We start from the raw sequence: 17479 nt of genomic DNA, 5'->3' as shown, positions 1-17479 counted from the left end.
CTGGTTAGTCTGGGTGAATCTCATGGCGCCATGTACTTTATTATACTATTTGCAACTTTGGACGGGTCATCCCGGATCCCGAGTTTTGTAATTCTTTCCCATAAATCTACCATATTACATGAAAAAGCAAGAGAATAGGTGGTTTCCCACAAAAGTCACATTAACAGACCTCGACTGCGACCATATTCCACCTGTAGTAGGTGAAGAACTAGGGGAAGCACCGGGGGCGTGTTGACCCGAGCCTCAAACATCACGTGACAGCGCGTGCCTTTTCGCGGAGGCACGGGCGATACTGAAAAACCTCGAGCCCAGTTTCTCTGGGGCACAAACACGCGTGGCCAAGTCAGTATGCATTTATTGATGAGATATCAGAAAGAAGTTCCCTTTATGCTGGTGGGTAGATCTCTGTGTCGCAAGCGATTTGCGTTATCTCAGCAACATCGAGCTGTCACTACAGATGCCAGCTTAACACCCAGCACAACTCCTGTGATCTTTTCCGGTATACAGCCTACTGGAGTTCCTCACCTCGGGAACTACCTGGGTGCACTGCGTCAGTGGGTGAAGCTTCAGAATGCTGCCAAACCCAACACGAAGCTACTGTTTTCAATCGTGGATCTCCATGCATTGACGGTACCTCAGGAAGCGTCCCAATTGAGGAAATGGAGGGTAGAAGCGTTTGCAACGTTGCTTGCAGTTGGATTGGACCCCAAGAGATCCACAATCTTCTACCAATCGGCGGTAGGCTGCCACCACGATACTTACAATACTAGAGCCCCTAACAGCAGATCATAGGTGCCAGCACACGCAGAATTGATGTGGATTCTGAGTACGGTAGCCTCCATGGGGTACCTCTCGCGAATGACACAGTGGAAGGTGAGGTCTACCTGAGTCTTTTATTTCAAAGCGGACCCGGTGCAGCTAACAGGCCGTATTTAGAGTAAGCTTCAGTTGCCGGAGGAAACCACTCTAGATAATTCCGAGGCACGAGCACAGCTGCGCTTGGGTCTTTTCTCCTATCCAGTGCTCCAAGCAGCTGATATTCTAGTCCATCGGTAATTATCGTTGGCCTTTTAAGATGCAGAACTTTTCAACTGATATTTTGGGTTGCTCTAGAGCCACTCATGTTCCGGTGGGCGAAGACCAAAGACAGCACCTTGAATTCTCAAGGTATACAGCAAGTAGCTTCAACCACCTTTATGGGCCTATTTTCCCCACACCCGAAGCATTGATCTGTAAGTCAACTACCCATAGGGTCTACCACGTTGGCTAACTTCAAGCTAGCTCCTGCGAAGCGAGTAATGTCGCTCAAGGAACCTACAGCGAAAATGTCCAAGTCTCACGCTGATGAGCGGTCCCGTATCCTGTTAACAGACTCTCCACATGAGATCCAGAAGAAAGTCAAGGTTGCATTGACAGACTCAGAGCCGGGAGTCACCTATGATCCCACGCGGCGACCAGGTGTTTCAAACCTGATTGAGATTCTGAGTCATCTAGAAGAATCCAGTTGCGAGCAAATTGCAACCGAATTTCACTCTGCCAGCTTGCGGGCATTGAAGGAGCATGTCGCGGAGCGTATTGCGCATCACCTCCACGGCGTCCGCGAGCGATACTTCGAGATCATGGCCAATCATAGTTATCTCGACTCGGTTACGCAGGAAGGTGCTACGACTGCTCAAGCCAATGCAGACGTCACCATGCGACGGGTCCGGGATACTATAGGACTATGAATTGTTTTCCCATGTACCATCAGCCCAATTGTACGATAGTTAGACTTCCATATGAAACGGGTCATGTGACCCGCCTGCACGGAAGTGCGCGGCTCAGCTCAAGAGAGCCTTCCAAGGTTGGAACATAGCCATGATGAAAAATGTTTCACACTTGAAACTTGGTATGCGCAGTTTCCTGTACGTAGTAGAACATCAGGCCTGTGCCTCGGACTAACTCTGGAGCTTTGGATAGTGCCGCTTCATACAGGCCCAAAAAAAAGGGAAAAAAGAAACCATGGAAGTGGCGCCCACGCTAAGCCTTGAAGAAGACTAAGCGGATGACCGGGAGGGCGTCATCGATCCGCGTCATCATTTGCGTGGACCTCAAAACATCCTCTACCGTAGACTGGATGGAAAGGTTTTCTAATGTAGTCAATTCAGGTCAATCCAGTAGTACTCAAAAGAAAAATAAATGAAAAGGAACAAGAGAATGGCGAGGCATCGGGGATCCAACGATTCAAGAAAATGTACCCTTGAGACCTGTGAGGCGTTTCGCTGAGGCGCTTTACCCGGAGACCCATCTGTTCCCTAAATTAGTATCGCGTTCTCAGGCAGCAGGTTTGTTCTATGAACCCAGCCACATTGAGTCCTGGGAAACTTGAAGTCTGAGATAAGTACAAGGCTTTTAGAAACCGCACAATCCCTAAGATAGTAATGATTAAAACAGAGAAATAAAAAAGAAATAAAATAAAAAGAAAAACCAAAAAGAGGAAAGAGAATATAATCAGCAAACCCGGGGACGGATACGACAGTGGCACAGCGCATCCACTCTTTTTTCCCCGGCTGCTCCGTAACTAGATAATTCCCATAATTCCCCAAACTCCCCCAAAGTTTCTTCTCCCTCTTCGTTAATTTCCTTCCTTCGATCAACGAAACTTCCTGACCTATAATTCTTACCCTTTCGCATCAATCAACCCCCCTGAACCTGCGGGATCTTTTCTCCCCGATCTCCTGCCGATCGCAGAACATTCTCCGGGACGATCATTACCTGAAACCCCCCCCCAAAAAAAAAACGGAAAGTCTACAAGCCCAATGAAGAACTCAGTGGCTTTGCTGGTCGCCCTAGCTCTACCGACTTTGGGGAAACTGAGTCTACGCCAAAGAGATTCTCCGGCGGTGGTTGGGCTGAATATCAAGCGCAACGAGATATCGGATCCGGTGACGAGGGACCGTAAGAGATGGAAGCGTGACAAGACTGTGGGGGTCGCTTTGGAAAATGAGGTATGTTGTCCTGCATGGCCGCGACCAGCGATGCCATTCCGCACTCATCACTGACACGCTCACAGGAAGCGCTGTACTTCTGCAACGTTAGCTTGGGTACCCCCGCGCAGGACTTGCGTCTGGTCATAGATACCGGTAGTAGTGACCTATGGGTGAATGCTCCAAACTCCACCCTCTGTGAGGACCATAGAGAAGCCTGCGATTGGTCCGGTACATACGATCCCAGTAAATCTTCTACTGTCCTCCTATGTGAACGATGATTTCAACATCACATATGCCGACGACTCGGGCGCCACGGGGAACTATTTGACGGATACACTCAGAATTGGGGGCTCCTCGCTGAAGAACTTCCAATTCGGGGTGGGTTATACATCAAGCTCCGCAGGTATGTACTCATAAGGCCGTCTTGAGGTGGACCTTGCACAGTCTCGAGACGCTAACGACAACAGAGGGTGTTCTCGGAATCGGGTATCCGTTAAATGAGGCCCAGGTGGGCGTGGCAGGGCAGACGACCTATGCTAATCTACCCAAGGCCATGGTCAATAATGGTCTTATTCGATCATCTGCCTACAGTCTGTGGTTAAATGATCTGGATTCGAACGAGGGCTCAATTCTCTTTGGTGGAGTCGACACTGCCAAATATCATGGCTCTCTCGAGACACTGCCCATCCAAAAGACCTACGGGGAATACACAGCTTTCTACATTGCTCTCACCTCTTTGTCCCTGACTAATTCATCGGGGACCACCGAGTTTTCGTCCAAATCTCTCCCGTCCGCCGCCCTCTTGGATTCAGGAAGCTCGTTGACTTATCTCCCGGATAGTATTGTTACTGATATTTACGATGCTTTGGGGGTGACCTGGGAAGCTTCCCAGCAAACTGCATACCTGCCATGCAGCATTGCCAAGAAGGACTACAACATCTCCTACACCTTCTCCTCCCCGACCATCAATGTCGCCATTAGTGAACTCATTCTGGGATTCACCGGCGCCACGTATTCCGACGGGGAGGAAGCCTGCGTCTTCGGTCTGAATCCTTCCGGCGGCAGCACAAGTCTCCTCGGCGATACTTTCCTGCGCAGCGCATACGTGGTCTACGACATCAGCAACAACGAGATCTCTCTTGCAAACACCAATTTCAATACCCAGGATAGTCACGTTGTGGAGATCGGAACTGGCGATGATGCCGTACCTGGTGCCACGGCGGTTGCCAACCCTGTGACCACCATCGCTGTGGGCACTGAAGGTGCACGGATTGGTGGCGCCGGCGGGAGCAGCAGCACTGGCGTCATTTCTGGAGGTACGCAGAATGCAGCCGCACGGCCGACTGGGATGGCTTCGCATTTCGCGCTCGGATTGGGCGCTGCTTTGCTTGCCTTCTAAGGAGACTAATATTGCAGCGAGCCGGACGGACCGTTATCCGATACATAGAGATCATGATTGTTTTTCTTCGAACATCGCATGTTTGCAACCGGCGTTGGGAAATGTCCTGGGATTTAACTCGTATTTCGTTCTTTTCCATGTGTCCGAGATATTATTGGCGAATACATAGGATCTACGTGTATCGGGATGAACATATAAACCAAGAAAATAGAAATCCTTTTTTCATTCAAGTTGGGAATCTCAGTCCTGCGAGCTGTTCGAGTCACTACATAAGATAAGCGCGACATGCACGTAGCCGTCTCTGTGCTGGATCCCCTGGCTTGGCATTCAACGCGAAAACCTCACCCCCTCTGAGCGCTCAAACATGCCGCGGCTTCCCACAAGACTACTTCTAGAGTCATATCGCGAGAACCCACTCCTTGCACTCCTCCTCAAGGAGTGCCGCTCGCTTGATTCGGCCCGCAATGAGCTTCGATGGCTCCGTGAGCGGGCTCTGCGGAGTGGCTCGCGACACGCGGGATGGCAAATGCGTCTAAAAGCCATGTGTCACCGGCGCTCAAAAGGTGTACCGCTACAATATCTGCTGGGAGACCAGCCATTTGGAGACCTGGAGATCCTTTGCAGACGAGGTGTCTTGATCCCCCGGTGGGTCGCTGTCGCTCACTAGTACATCTCCCATCTCATCCTAACCTGCTTTTTCAAGGTCAGATACCGAGTCTTATACTTTCCAAGCGGCGAAGCTGGTCAGACAGATGGCCTTGGAGAGATCTGGAGAGGACAAGAATCCGAGGTACTCAAACCCTCTCCGTATCCTGGATCTATGTACAGGCACGGGCTGTATCGCCCTTCTTCTGCATGCCCTTCTTGCTCCGTATGTCGAAGACCTTCGAATATTGGGGGTTGATATCAGCCCTCGAGCTCTAAGGCTCGCCCAGAAGAATCTTCAACACAACATGAATCTCAGCTTGCTTACTCGGCGGGCGTTGGTCGATGTTCAGTTCCATCAAGCCAATGTTCTTGGCCCCGATGGTGGCTCACCAGTACCAAGCATTGAAGATATTTTGTGCAACTGGGATTCTAGCCACAAAATCTCTCGCTCCGGGCCAAAATCAGATGGCTGTGACTTACTGATTTCCAATCCACCATATATATCCGACGCAGACTTTCGCAACGGCACTACATCTCGAAGTGTGCGATTGTTCGAGCCTCGGCTAGCACTAGTGCCACCCAGCTCCCACCGCGTCTCACCGGGGGTATTGCCAGAAGACATCTTCTACTACCACATTCTCGTTCAATCGCTCAAACTGAAAGCCAAGATCACCGTATTGGAGTGTGGGGATATTCGACAGGCCCAACGAGTCATCAAGATGCACCGGATCTTGTCCTCTGGACATGAAGACGACTTTCGGGCGGGTCTCTGGCCGGACACCGAGCAAGACATGTTAGCGAATGGATTTCACCCCCCACGCCGGGTCGCGGGGTGTTATTATCCAGAGACAGATATAGATTTGTATTCTTCGGAATTACTTGACTAGTACAAGATCACACTTTCTGAGCCGCCAAATGGCCCCCAAAGTCTGTATAGTAGAATATACAGTGATGTCCTCAGTGGCAGAAAGTCTGCATATTCGATATCGTCAAGATGCATTCTAAGTTTGCGCATAACTGTATGTACAGCAGTAGGGAGACTGCAAGGCCTAAAGCCTACATCCCAAAGCTCAGCGCTCTGAAAAAATCATTAAAATAAGTATTAAGTGTGCATGGCCACAGGCATGCATTTGAAACACCCGAAAGAATAAGGCCCATTGAGCTGTCCGCGTTCCGAAGACAGAGTCCAAGACAGAGCCCAAGACAGAGCCCGGTTCTATGCAGTCCAGATGAAATACCATGCATTAACTTTCGTAGACAATTATGTACCCGAAGAATTTTTGAGCTTGCCTGTTCTCTCCTTACAGGTCTTTCTTGACTTCAGCAGAGTAGCTTCGGTCATCATCTCCTTCTACAGTCTTGAGAATGGCTTCCATTTCCTTAGCCTGGCGCTTCCATTCCTTGTCTCCCATCTTGGTCTCACGACGGAAGAGCTCTTCGTTGGGTTTGCGGTAGCTGCCACCCAAACGGTCCCACAGGGTCGTAAATTGGCCGTAGTTGTAGTTGAAATACAGGTGATGCATTGTGTGACAAGCAGCGCCGTTGACGACGGGACTGTTTGAAACGTATTCACCATCGTGGATGAAAACCGTCCACAGGTTGATGAAGCCAAAGAGGAAGACGTAGGCTAACTTTTGCAGAGGGAAAATGAATGGGAAAACGTGGTATGGCACACTCTGAGACCAGCCATCCAAGGGGTGGAAGGCATGGGAGGCGTACGGACTTGGCATAATCCACTTGTGATGAGGCTTATGTAGGGTCCTGTAGACCATTGGATGGTGCAAGCCACGGTGGATCCAGTAAATGAAGAAGTCGGTAAAGCAGATGAAGAAGGGGAATTGCAGGATGCTGTAGTAGGGGAAGGGCTCTTCAGCAACTGTGTCGTAGAGTTTGGCATAGCCGCGGACTTCAAGGACAAAGAACGGCGCAGTCAGCAAAGCCATTGGCGGCATGGCTCCCATGGCTTGCTTGATTTCCATTGCGATCTGGTTTCGAAGGAACTTGGGGTGCTTGTATGTTGTCTTATCCCAGACGAAGACGTATGAAAGGGAGGCAACCACGAAGTAGACGAGCAGACCGAAGATCCTGGCAATGGATGATTAGTACTGCAGGAATTGGAGCAGAGACAGCCCCTCAATAGAGCGAGGGCCTCGGAACGTACCAAGTGATAAGGAAGAAACTGGTGAACTGGCGGTAAATGTTATTCCGCGGCCAGGCACTCAAATAAGCATATTTTGAGGGTTCCAGATGAACCAGCTGAGTGGCGGGTTCATAGACAAAGGGCTCTGTGGCGCCAAACAGGGCCAAGGAAGTATTGTTGGCCGCATTCACGAAGGCTGGCAGGGATACGGAAGAGAGCGAGGACGGCAGCAGGGCCGAATACATGCGATCACCAATAAAGGTGTCCCATATTTCCAGAATGATATCCATGGCGAGGTCTGGAGGCAAGAGAGAAGAGAAGGTGAAGAAAGAAACCGATAAGGGGCGCGGCGAATAATAATCGAAGGCGGCATCACACCAGAGCGGAAGGGGAATTACCGATCGGGTAAAGGAGAAAAATATATCCTCCTTATGTAAGCGGGCCTCCATCTTGCCCAGGAGTCCATGCCTAGGTGCTAAGGTTGAGCTTTCCAAAGGTTCTTACGGCTGAATTGCGCCAATAATGAGATGAGCGGAAAGCGGAGTACAGCTGTTAATATGACCGTGGACTCCGTCCATCTATAGAGAGCAAGCTGGTTTCTCAGTTTAGTTACGAGGTGTAGGATGACTTAGTTAGCAACCCCTTGGAAAGCTGCAAGCCCCCATCGGATTTAAGATTCTTTAGGGTTCGGTGCCTGATAATGGAGGCGCTGAGGTGTCGAGGCATGAGTGGGACTTTGGGTAGTCGATGGCTGCTGCGCATAGACCTGCAAACGGGGTTCGTCGTCTTGAGTACTTCACCGTCCAGGTCGGTGTTTAGCTGGACAAGGAGAGGTAGAATCCAAATCCACACAGTTCCCACAGCTTTTGTCTCGTAGATGCCGAAACGCTCTTGGTCTTGGACCCGAGATGGACCCGAGATGGACCCGAGAGCCCAGAACTCGCCCCAGTTTTTGCGCTTCTCGCCTATTGCGTCGCTTCCCGCGTCACTGGCCCCTTTAGCCGCTCCCGTTCACACCCTCCCAAACTCAGCCCAGCCTCTTCCTCCTCTCCCACCCCCTCTGACCGTTTGTCCCACCCTATCCACCCATCCCCCCCCAAATCATCTCTCCTCTGGGCCCCTGGTCTGTTTTTCCTGGTCTTTTCATTGCAGTGGCTGGTGTGAACCCAGCGGCCTTGCGCTCTCCCTCTCCGGCTCTTGACGACCTTTCTCAGCTTCGTCGCGAAGCTGTCGCGGACATTCCCCTCCTTGTGATCCTCCTGTTCGCTTACACCGCTCCTACCTCGCCCTCACGCTCAACTAAGTCGCCATGTACAACGCGCACCGCGGGCTGGTCGCCGCTCCAGGCACCTCCCGCCTGACGGAGTTGCTGGACCAGCTGCGCCAGGAATTCGAGACTCAGTCTCGAAGCACTGGCGAATTCGAACATCAGTGTATGTATAAAAACGTATCCCGCCTTGCGCTTTGTTCGCGCCTGCCAGTGCAATGATATCCTTGGACCCGTTTTTTGATATTCGCCGGTCGTGCCTACGGTCCTCGGATGATGAAAATGCGCTGAAATGATTTCTAACTGGTAGATCATGCAGTTACCGGCCAGCTCCAGGAGATGGAAATGATACGCCAAAAGGTCTACCAGCTGGAGCAGACCCAAATCAAGATGAAGCAAGAGTCAGTTTCCTTTATCCCTCAGAACCTCTAGCGCTACTCTGAGCAGATGGGTTATCTCAGGTACGGGAGCTAACCTTTCGGCGTAAAGATATGAAGGTGAAATTCGCATGCTCCGAAACGAGCTTGAGCAACGCGGCATTCAGACCGTCCCCCATATCACGCCCGCGGCGCATGCCGCTCCCCAAGGTCAGCCGCCTCAAGTCGGTCATGGCCCGAGCAACCTGTTCAGTGGTATTATGGCCAACCAAGGAGGTAGTGGTCCCGGTCTTGCCCCTCCCCCTCCCCAGGATCAGCAGCCTCCCCATACCCTTCAACAGCCTGCAGCTGCCCAGCCTGGTCAGCCCCCGCAGAGTTCTTTTGGAGGATATCCACCTGGGGCTGCTGTGACCGGTATGTGAGAGTGAGCTGGGAAAGAAATTCTTAGCGCTAACCCTATCTGTTTCGTCTCTACCATAGGCTACGGTGGTCCTCCCCCTATTGCTTCGCCCGGCCCCGGCAAGGCTCGTCGCCCTCCGGGCCCAGCTACTCCTCAGCAGGCGCAGCTTGCCTACCCCGACCCCCGTGCTTCGCCTAATATTCGCCCGACGCCCCCTGGTGCCAATGCTGCAGGGCCGACTATTGTTCGTGCCGACCGCCCGGGTAACATGCTGGCTAACTGGAACCCCGATGACCTGCCGCCCTCGCAGAAGCGCGAAGGTTCTGATTGGTATGCCGTGTTCAATCCCGAGGTCCAGCGTGTATTGGATGTCGACCTAGTCCATCATTTGAACCATGACAGTGTGGTCTGCTGTGTGCGATTCAGCCGCGATGGTAAATATCTTGCCACCGGCTGTAACCGATCCGCGCAGATCTTCGATGTGGTTACCGGCCAAAACGTGGCTACACTGCAGGATGAGAACGTGGACAAGGACGGGGACTTGTACATCCGCAGCGTTTGCTTCAGCCCCGATGGCAAATACCTGGCTACCGGCGCGGAAGACAAGCAGATTCGGGTCAGTATTGATCCTCCCTTCTCATGCTTGGGTCCCCTTGGAAACTGACCTTTCGCTCCTTCGAACTTGTAGGTTTGGGATATCGCTTCGCGCACCATCAAGAACAGTTTTGTTGGTCACGAGCAAGACATCTACTCGCTAGACTTCGCGGGCAACGGCCGTTACATTGCCTCCGGCAGCGGTGACAAGACGGTGCGCCTTTGGGATATCTTGGATGACAAGCTGGTCTACACTCTCAGCATCGAGGATGGGGTCACCACGGTGGCCATGTCCCCCGATGGACATTATGTGGCGGCTGGCTCGCTAGATAAGAGTGTCCGGGTTTGGGATACCACCACCGGCTACCTGGTGGAGCGCCTCGAGAACCCTGACGGACATAAGGACAGTGTGTACTCGGTTGCCTTTGCGCCTAACGGCCGGGACTTGGTCAGCGGTAGTTTGGACAAGACCATCAAGCTGTGGGAACTGACCGTGCCGCGGGGTATGCACCCCCACAGCGGCGTGAAGGGCGGAAAGTGCATTCGCACTTTTGAGGGACACAAGGTAAGAATGCTCTTGACCCCTTGCCCACTCCCCTTCCTCGTCCGTTGTATTGTCTTCCTATTTGGTGGGGTTGCATCTCGGTGTGGGATTGACTCGTGCCTCTTTCCATTTCCATTTTGTTTTTTTTTTTCCCTTGCTAGCCGCGCCTATCTGGCTTTGACTGTTCCCGCGCCCCCACTAACCTAATCTCGCCAGGACTTCGTGCTCAGTGTGTGCCTGACGCCCGATGGCAAGTGGGTCATGAGTGGTTCCAAAGACCGCGGAGTTCAATTCTGGGACCCGGTGACTGGCAATGCCCAGATGATGCTCCAGGGCCACAAGAATTCCGGTAAGTACCTGGATGTCAGCGACGACGATCTGATGCTAATGCGCATTTCCGCGGAATTTAGTTATCTCGGTTGCCCCGCCCCAACCGGCAGTCTCTTTGCGACCGGCAGTGGAGACATGCGTGCGCGGATCTGGAGGTTAGTTGTCATGTGCCCCAGGGGGAAGAACCACCGCTAATCCTGATTTAGATACTCCGACTACTCGGGGCGGTAAAAAGGGATTTTGAGGACGTCTGGCGTAAATTTCGTTTTTTTTCCTTTTTGTCTTTTTTCTTTTTTTTCTGTTTTATTTCCCCCCCTACCCAACTTACTCTGTTATCTTATTTCGAACTTCCTTTTTTTCTTTCTCTGGTTTCTGACTTGCTGTTTGGAACTTTCCCTGGGTTGGGAACTCGAAACCAGCAGAGGTCCTGGTTTCCCCAGACGCAGTATGTTCCGACCGAAATGCAAATCTCCAAGGAAAGCGAACCGGTAGAAGCTGTAGGCAACCGATGGGTCACACAAAGGCAAGGCGAACCGATCGGATGGGACCCGGAAACCCTGGGCTGAATTGCCACAGAGCCTCTCAGTGGCCCGGTCATGGGTAAGATGACCTGTCGATTTCAGGAAGGTTGATCACCATGGGACAAGTGGATGTGTTGTACCCTCACGTCATGGTTCGTATTTGCCAGGAACAGTCTGGCCTTTTTCCAACCTTCAGGGGCCAAGAGCTGAAACCCGTAGAAGTTTGGGAATGGCCGGGCGCTATTGGCGACTTATCGGGTGGGCGCATCACGATGCGCCAATCAACCCGTTTGGTCCCCGAAAGGGCCGGGCCGCCAGGTTTTTGTTTTGGCTTCTATTCTGTGGGAGAGAGCAATGACCGTTTGCGTGTATCCAGATTCCAGGTCCAAGAGGGTTCTGAGGGTTCTGAGGGTTGCTGAGGGTGCTGAGGGTGCTGAGGGTGCTGAGGGAGCTGAGGGAGCTGAGGGTGCTAAGGGTTCTGAGGGCTGGTCCCTGGAGGCCCTTCCCCGATCTGGTGGAGCAAAACCGTCGCCAGTCGCGGCTGTCGAGTATATTCGCTGCCACACCGAGATTTCCTGATCCTGAATTCCCCCATTTCCCCCTCCATCGAATAGAATCCCTCCTAGCAAAAGTACGGCTCCTATTCGGTCGCCTATGATTCGACTCGACAAGATGCCCGCTTTTAGATCGACAGCCTTTCCCTTTTCTTCAACAGCCGCTAGTTCCGGGGCCAAAAAGAAAAAGCAAAAAGAGGGGAAAGCAAGCCCGAACAAAAATACCTTAGTGTTAGGAAAAGGGGGGGGAAAAAAAAGGGAAATGGAGAAAATAATAAAAGTACCCTCGTGGGCGCACAAGATGATGCGTCCACGATGCGGGCGCTTTTTAGTTATTTCTCAGGTCGCCTTCTGAACCCCGGGCGATCGTCCATGCACCTTTGGCCTCGAACTATTCCCTATTCCCCCCTTTGACGTATATGGTACTTATTACCAGTGGCTCCCTAGTACCTAGACTCGTACTACGGTATCTACTTATATAGATCAGACCCGGGACGTTCTCCTGAGGACCCTTGATCCTTCCCCCCCAGGCATTACTTGGAAGCCCTACTAGTTGCGCAGAACGGCCAGGATGGAGACCGTCGAGCCATCTTACGATCTACCAGGACATGGCGTGGGCTTTGGCAGACGACCCATGGAATCCATGTTCAATTACTATTCGCATCACTCCTCTGCGTCATACTCTCTCCCCTACCAGGCCCCAACCACCAGCTCCTATCACTTCAGCTCGCTGGCCCATCACTACGGCTCCTTTCAACCGTACGTGGTGGCTAGCCCACCGCCTCTGACTTCCCCGGGGCGTCTGGCAGAGCCAGTCAATAGTCTTCCTGATATCCGACCTGCAAAGAACGCCATCAACCCGGCCACCAAGACCGATCTGCGAGGCGTCGTGCCCGGTGTACCCAAGAAGGAAGACGGCGTCGATGTTGACTTCTCCACCGAGGTCGATGTCTTGATGAAGACGATCCAGGCCAAGCCTGAGCCTTCCTCACAGTCGTTACCCTCTTTGCAGCAACTGGCCCCGCCGGCGTATGCATACCCCATGACTCCGTCTCGTATTCTGACCAGCGAGAGCCAGCTGTCGAGATCGGGGAAGCAACGCAGGTACTCTTGCAATCTTCCTGGCTGCGGCAAAGCCTTCGCTCAGAAGACCCATCTGGATATCCATACGCGCGCACACACGGGCGACAAGCCATTCGTAAGTTGAAACGCTTTCTCCAGGCAAAGAACGGACATCGATCTGACCCGAGCTTTCAGATCTGTAAGATCCCTGGCTGTGGGCAGCGTTTCTCCCAACTGGGAAACCTGAAGGTGCGTCAATAGTCCCACGATCTTCTCTCCCCCCCCAACGCCACGTTCCATGGCTGATTGTTCCAGACGCACGAACGTCGCCATACTGGCGAGAAGCCCTATGAATGCGAGATCTGCCACAAAAGGTTCGCCCAGCGCGGCAACGTGCGCGCCCACAAGACAACCCACCTTCAGAACAAGCCTTTTACTTGCCTGCTAGATGACTGTCGCAAAAATTTCACGCAGCTTGGCAATCTGAAGGTGAGCCACGCTCGATTCATATCCCTATTTGCGTATGCTGAAGATCAATTGTTAACTCCCTACCCCATTCTAGTCCCACCAAAACAAGTTCCATTCATCAACGCTGCGGTCATTAACAATGCGCTTCTCCCAGATCAGCAACGCAGGGCCTGTCAATCCTGAAGACCGCGCAATGTGGGAGTATTTCTCGAGCCTCTACAAGAACAGCAACAAGGGCATCAAAGGTCGCGGCAAAGATCGTCGCATTTTAATGACCAAACAAGCACCCCTTCCGGTCAATATGCATCGCATGTCGCTCGATTCAGAAGAGGGCCATCCTCACGGTCGTCGAGTAGCCTACGATGATGATCAATTGACTGTTTATACCCGCGGCTCCAGCAGCAGCGACGGCGACGAGTACTATATGGATCGGCGGGGACCGACTAAAGTTGAGATGATGATATGAATATGTGTTACATGTACGATGAACAACCAGATCCAAAAGACGAAAAAATAGTTACAAACAAGCACAGGGGGGACCATTCTGGTTGGAACATGGGTGGTTTGGGGGGTGGGTGTTCTATATTGGGTGGCGAAGGACATATATATCAGCGGTTTAGGGCATCTTCTCAACGGGTTTCTAGATGTGATTTTTTTTTTTTTCCTTTCCTTCGGGTTTATGGGATGTATATGACCTCCAAAGGGGCATCTGTATTGTACCAGGGGATCGAGTTTCCAATGTAAGAAACTTCATGGGGTCTCGGGCGCAAAGAGTCACCTGGGACGGCCAAGATGATTCGACGGATTTGGATCTGATATCGTCTCTACTCTGTCGTTTCTAATCTTTCGTGCTAACCTGGACGGCTTGACATTGACACGAGGAGGCAAACCATACATATCCAGCGCCTTCCTCCAGAGCAGAGGTACGTGCACCCAGCTAGCCTCGATGAGTAGCTGATTGAGCCTAGATAAATCAATGACCGCATATTTGCTTTTGATTGATTTAGCATTGGGACGCTTTCTTTTCATTCGGGAAGTTCAACAGACACAGGCTCGCCGATTCGGTAGTGTACAGTCCCGTGTAGGACGGGATTTTTAGATCTTCAGCCATGAGGGCCAACCATGCAGTGACACAAAGGACGGAAAGGGGCGATACGATCAGGAATTGTCAGAATGGGCAAAGAAGATGGGAAAATAGGAAGGGTGTAAAAAAAAAAAAGAGCAATAGGGCAACGGACACAAATCCAGAAAATGAGAAGACAAGAAAAAAATAATTCATAGCTGGATGAACTGGAGGGCCACTAAGATCACTAGCACATTTCACCCGCCGATCTGTTGTCACATGCACCTATTGGCCATCTGCATCGGGAACATGGACATCCCCATCAGGCCCCTCACCAGGGACAGGGGCTTCTGGCTGAGACGGGGCTACGGTGCCCACCTGGGTGGCGTTGGCTAGAGCGCCAGTAATGAACGCCTCCTCGACAGCTAGTTTGCGCCGGAACGCACGAAGCCATCGACGGCCCCATTGGCGGATGAGATCATCCTCAGGTAGATCTCCGCTGCCATCTCCGCGCTCCATGAGCCCGTCGTTGCTGCCAGCGGCTACCGAGACGACCGAGTCCTCAATAAATTTGAATAAGGACTGCATCGCTGCACGTTCTCGCTCAAGGGTTTCCTCCAATACACTGAGTTGAGGCTCGTAGAGACCAGGCTGAATACGAGCGGCAACGATTTGCCGCATCCGATTAGTGACTTTGCCGACAGTAGCGGAGATCATCTCGAAGATGTAGGACTTGGCTAAGACGGTTCCAGCCGCCATCGAGTCGGACAAGGCCCACTCCACCACAGAGGTGGGGGTAAGGATCGTGTAGTTGAGCAGCTTGTCAATGATATCAATGGCGACCCCCGGCTGACCAGCCCAGTATTCCATGACAGAGGCGATGATTTGGCGGCGAGCAGTCTCCGACACAGCGCCGATGGATAGCAGTCGATCTTTATTTCGCTCAATGCAAGACAGGATGTGAGAAAGCGACTTAGAGCCCACATAGCAGATGGATGTCATTAGAGCGTCGGTGGATGGTACCTTGGGGTCTTCCACACCCAGTCCTTGGGCCTGCTCTTCGATCGCCGCAATCACGGGCTGAATTTCTTCATCGCTCGCCTTCTTTCGGATGAGCTGCATTAGCTCCTGGCCCTCCTTAGCATACGGAGTCACTATTTTAAAGAGATGATATCTTAGTTTCGAACCAATGAGCAATGAAGAGCAAAAGACTTACGCTCAGACAGATACTTAAACCCGGGCGCCTCGTCCTCCTTGATATCCGGGATCAACGGTAAGTACGGCTCCGGTAGAGTGCCTTTGATCCGCTGGGCAAAGCTAAGTCGGCATTCCTTGTCCAAAGCACCGCTGATGAATGCCATTTTGGGATGAACAGTAGGAAGTTCTAGATCATCGATCCTGTTGCCGAGTTAGCTCTGATTGTGACGAGTGGGCTCAAATGCTGCGTACCACTCGCTCCATTTCCACGTGAAGCCGAAATTACTCAGATGATGAGTGAACCAATCCAAGAAACGAGCGCTTAGCTCTACGTCCATGGTCTCGAGACTGTTGTAAAGAAACCGAATCGCACGGCCCAAGCTGGGCGCGATAGCTGCGGGGGCAATCTTGCAGCACTCCGTTAGAAGAGAATGGTAATACACAAGCTTGTGTTCCGGAGTCGGCAGTTGAAACAGCTGCGAGAAAACCGCATCCACTGCGACATCTTCGGGCTTCCAAGCTAGCGCTTCGCCAGCAAGGTCTCGCATCCTGTCGAAAGGCGTGGCTCGCTTGACAAAGATGTACGGGGTGAAATAACAATCCACATCAATCAGATACTTGGCCACGGCAACTCTGTTGAAATCAAGGAGATTGATGGTATCGACCAGGGCATCTCTCAGGAGAGACGAAGCCACGTTCGAGGTCGGGGGCACCGTGTCGATGTCTTGGTTAGCGTATACCGAGAGGTAGATCTCTGGGAACAATGGACGGGCTCCGTGTGGGACCGAGGTTGGGACTGTGATATCTGGGAAAGCGATCTTGTTAACTGGCTCAAAGGGATTCTGACCAGGCTCCTGATCGTCCTTTTCGATCTCCTGTACGCCTTTCCAAGGCCTTGGCAGGCATTTGAGCTCCCAGCCTTGCTCGGCCTCGGTTTGCAACTGCCCTTGCAGAAGGCTGATTAAACTTGGTCCAGCTGCATCCTGGTGCTCCTGAGGACCGAATGTATTCACCAAATCGACCAACGCGTGAGGGGTAGAAGCAATGATGTCCGTTTTCTCGAGGAGCGCCAGGGCTTGGGATTCGAAGCCTGTAGCAGGGGAGGCCATGACGTAGGGTATTGTGAAGAGGATAATCTTGACGAGTTCCAACCCGAGTAGCTGTATACAATCATGTCAGAAAACAAGTTCAAATGGACGGGGATTTTTGCCTACTCACGTCCTCTGACGATGTGGTCTGGAGGTCGACTGCGCGGTTGAATAACTCTTCAAGCAGCGCGAAAACACCGTTGCCTTCGAATAAGGGCTGCAGACCACCCAGGAAGCGGAGGAGAAGCTTAACTTCACGCCATGATCCTGAATCAATGTGCTTCTGTAGAGCTTCGCCTGCCTTCTTCAGTATTTCCACCCCAAGTTCAGCTTTGAGATTGTAAACAACCAAGGATGTCGCAGCAACAAAGGGGATTTTCATCGGCTGCTCCAAAACACTACATTAACCATTGTCAGTTAAGATAGGTCCCGCGCGTGGTGATTTCAAGTGGAGCGCACATACAGGTCGAGGGAAATGTTAACAAATGTGTCGCGCATGTCCGGGTCTTCGGAGTTCTCCGCAACTGACTGCGCAATTCTCATGATATCATCTTCGACTCTGCGAGCTGCCTGAGAGGTTGCGCACCGAGCGTTAGTATTCAGACAGTGACGCGCCGTAGGGTGAGGAAAGGCAGAACAAACAGATTCAGCGATGGTCAGCAGCTGCCGGCGAACCTGCACAAAGAGCGGTTCTTCATAGCGACGTCTCTGGGGGCGACGGTCGAAGTCCTCGTCGTCTAGAAAGTTAGATCAGTAGATCTCAAGAAACATGAACTTGGGCTATTTACCTCTGTAGCGACGCTTGCGGCCGCCACCGCCACCACGGTAGCCATTGTTCCGGCGTTCGTAATCAGCCAT

General features: G+C 52.1%; 9 protein-coding genes across 9 annotated transcripts; 7 read left to right on the top strand and 2 right to left on the bottom strand.

The window, feature by feature from the left end:
• Positions 1 to 118: 118 nt before the first annotated feature.
• On the top strand, positions 119 to 1727 carry N7468_001912 (tryptophan--tRNA ligase MSW1; the record flags this gene model as incomplete). Its single annotated transcript, XM_058471209.1, has 7 exons — positions 119 to 196; positions 262 to 346; positions 458 to 738; positions 793 to 873; positions 937 to 1052; positions 1114 to 1232; positions 1282 to 1727. 7 exons carry the CDS (start codon positions 119 to 121, stop codon positions 1725 to 1727), a joined length of 1206 nt encoding a protein of 401 aa, XP_058334350.1.
• A 1071-nt stretch (positions 1728 to 2798) lies between these two features.
• N7468_001911 (pepsin-like aspartic protease) lies at positions 2799 to 4368 on the top strand (the record flags this gene model as incomplete). The annotated part of the gene is made up of 4 exons (XM_058471208.1): positions 2799 to 2987; positions 3053 to 3164; positions 3214 to 3372; positions 3437 to 4368. The coding sequence occupies 4 exons, from the start codon at positions 2799 to 2801 to the stop codon at positions 4366 to 4368; spliced, it is 1392 nt and encodes a 463-aa protein (XP_058334349.1).
• A 752-nt stretch (positions 4369 to 5120) lies between these two features.
• Positions 5121 to 5903, top strand: N7468_001910 (uncharacterized protein; the record flags this gene model as incomplete). Its single annotated transcript, XM_058471207.1, has 1 exon — positions 5121 to 5903. The coding sequence occupies one exon, from the start codon at positions 5121 to 5123 to the stop codon at positions 5901 to 5903; it is 783 nt and encodes a 260-aa protein (XP_058334348.1).
• Positions 5904 to 6317: 414 nt separating this feature from the next.
• Positions 6318 to 7446, bottom strand: N7468_001909 (sterol desaturase family protein; the record flags this gene model as incomplete). The annotated part of the gene is made up of 2 exons (XM_058471206.1): positions 6318 to 7101; positions 7178 to 7446. The coding sequence occupies 2 exons, from the start codon at positions 7444 to 7446 to the stop codon at positions 6318 to 6320; spliced, it is 1053 nt and encodes a 350-aa protein (XP_058334347.1).
• Positions 7447 to 8075: 629 nt separating this feature from the next.
• On the top strand, positions 8076 to 8357 carry N7468_001908 (uncharacterized protein; the record flags this gene model as incomplete). Its single annotated transcript, XM_058471205.1, has 1 exon — positions 8076 to 8357. One exon carries the CDS (start codon positions 8076 to 8078, stop codon positions 8355 to 8357), a length of 282 nt encoding a protein of 93 aa, XP_058334346.1.
• Positions 8358 to 8465: 108 nt separating this feature from the next.
• Positions 8466 to 10899, top strand: rcoA (uncharacterized protein; the record flags this gene model as incomplete). The annotated part of the gene is made up of 7 exons (XM_058471204.1): positions 8466 to 8589; positions 8743 to 8824; positions 8913 to 9214; positions 9281 to 9816; positions 9889 to 10359; positions 10555 to 10823; positions 10875 to 10899. The coding sequence occupies 7 exons, from the start codon at positions 8466 to 8468 to the stop codon at positions 10897 to 10899; spliced, it is 1809 nt and encodes a 602-aa protein (XP_058334345.1).
• Positions 10900 to 11543: 644 nt separating this feature from the next.
• On the top strand, positions 11544 to 11768 carry N7468_001906 (uncharacterized protein; the record flags this gene model as incomplete). Its single annotated transcript, XM_058471203.1, has 1 exon — positions 11544 to 11768. The coding sequence occupies one exon, from the start codon at positions 11544 to 11546 to the stop codon at positions 11766 to 11768; it is 225 nt and encodes a 74-aa protein (XP_058334344.1).
• A 546-nt stretch (positions 11769 to 12314) lies between these two features.
• On the top strand, positions 12315 to 13739 carry N7468_001905 (C2H2-type zinc finger protein; the record flags this gene model as incomplete). Its single annotated transcript, XM_058471202.1, has 4 exons — positions 12315 to 12941; positions 13001 to 13054; positions 13121 to 13294; positions 13368 to 13739. 4 exons carry the CDS (start codon positions 12315 to 12317, stop codon positions 13737 to 13739), a joined length of 1227 nt encoding a protein of 408 aa, XP_058334343.1.
• An 882-nt stretch (positions 13740 to 14621) lies between these two features.
• N7468_001904 (NCBP1 family protein) lies at positions 14622 to 17479 on the bottom strand (the record flags this gene model as incomplete). The annotated part of the gene is made up of 6 exons (XM_058471201.1): positions 14622 to 15490; positions 15553 to 15734; positions 15786 to 16693; positions 16752 to 17019; positions 17085 to 17358; positions 17410 to 17479. The coding sequence occupies 6 exons, from the start codon at positions 17477 to 17479 to the stop codon at positions 14622 to 14624; spliced, it is 2571 nt and encodes an 856-aa protein (XP_058334342.1).

Source organism: Penicillium chermesinum (genome assembly GCF_028974085.1).
Source record: "Penicillium chermesinum strain IBT 19713 chromosome Unknown utg000002l:1.0-5270490.0:1.0-5274688.0, whole genome shotgun sequence".
NCBI lineage: Eukaryota > Fungi > Ascomycota > Eurotiomycetes > Eurotiales > Aspergillaceae > Penicillium > Penicillium chermesinum.
This window is presented reverse-complemented; position numbering and strand designations above follow the sequence as displayed.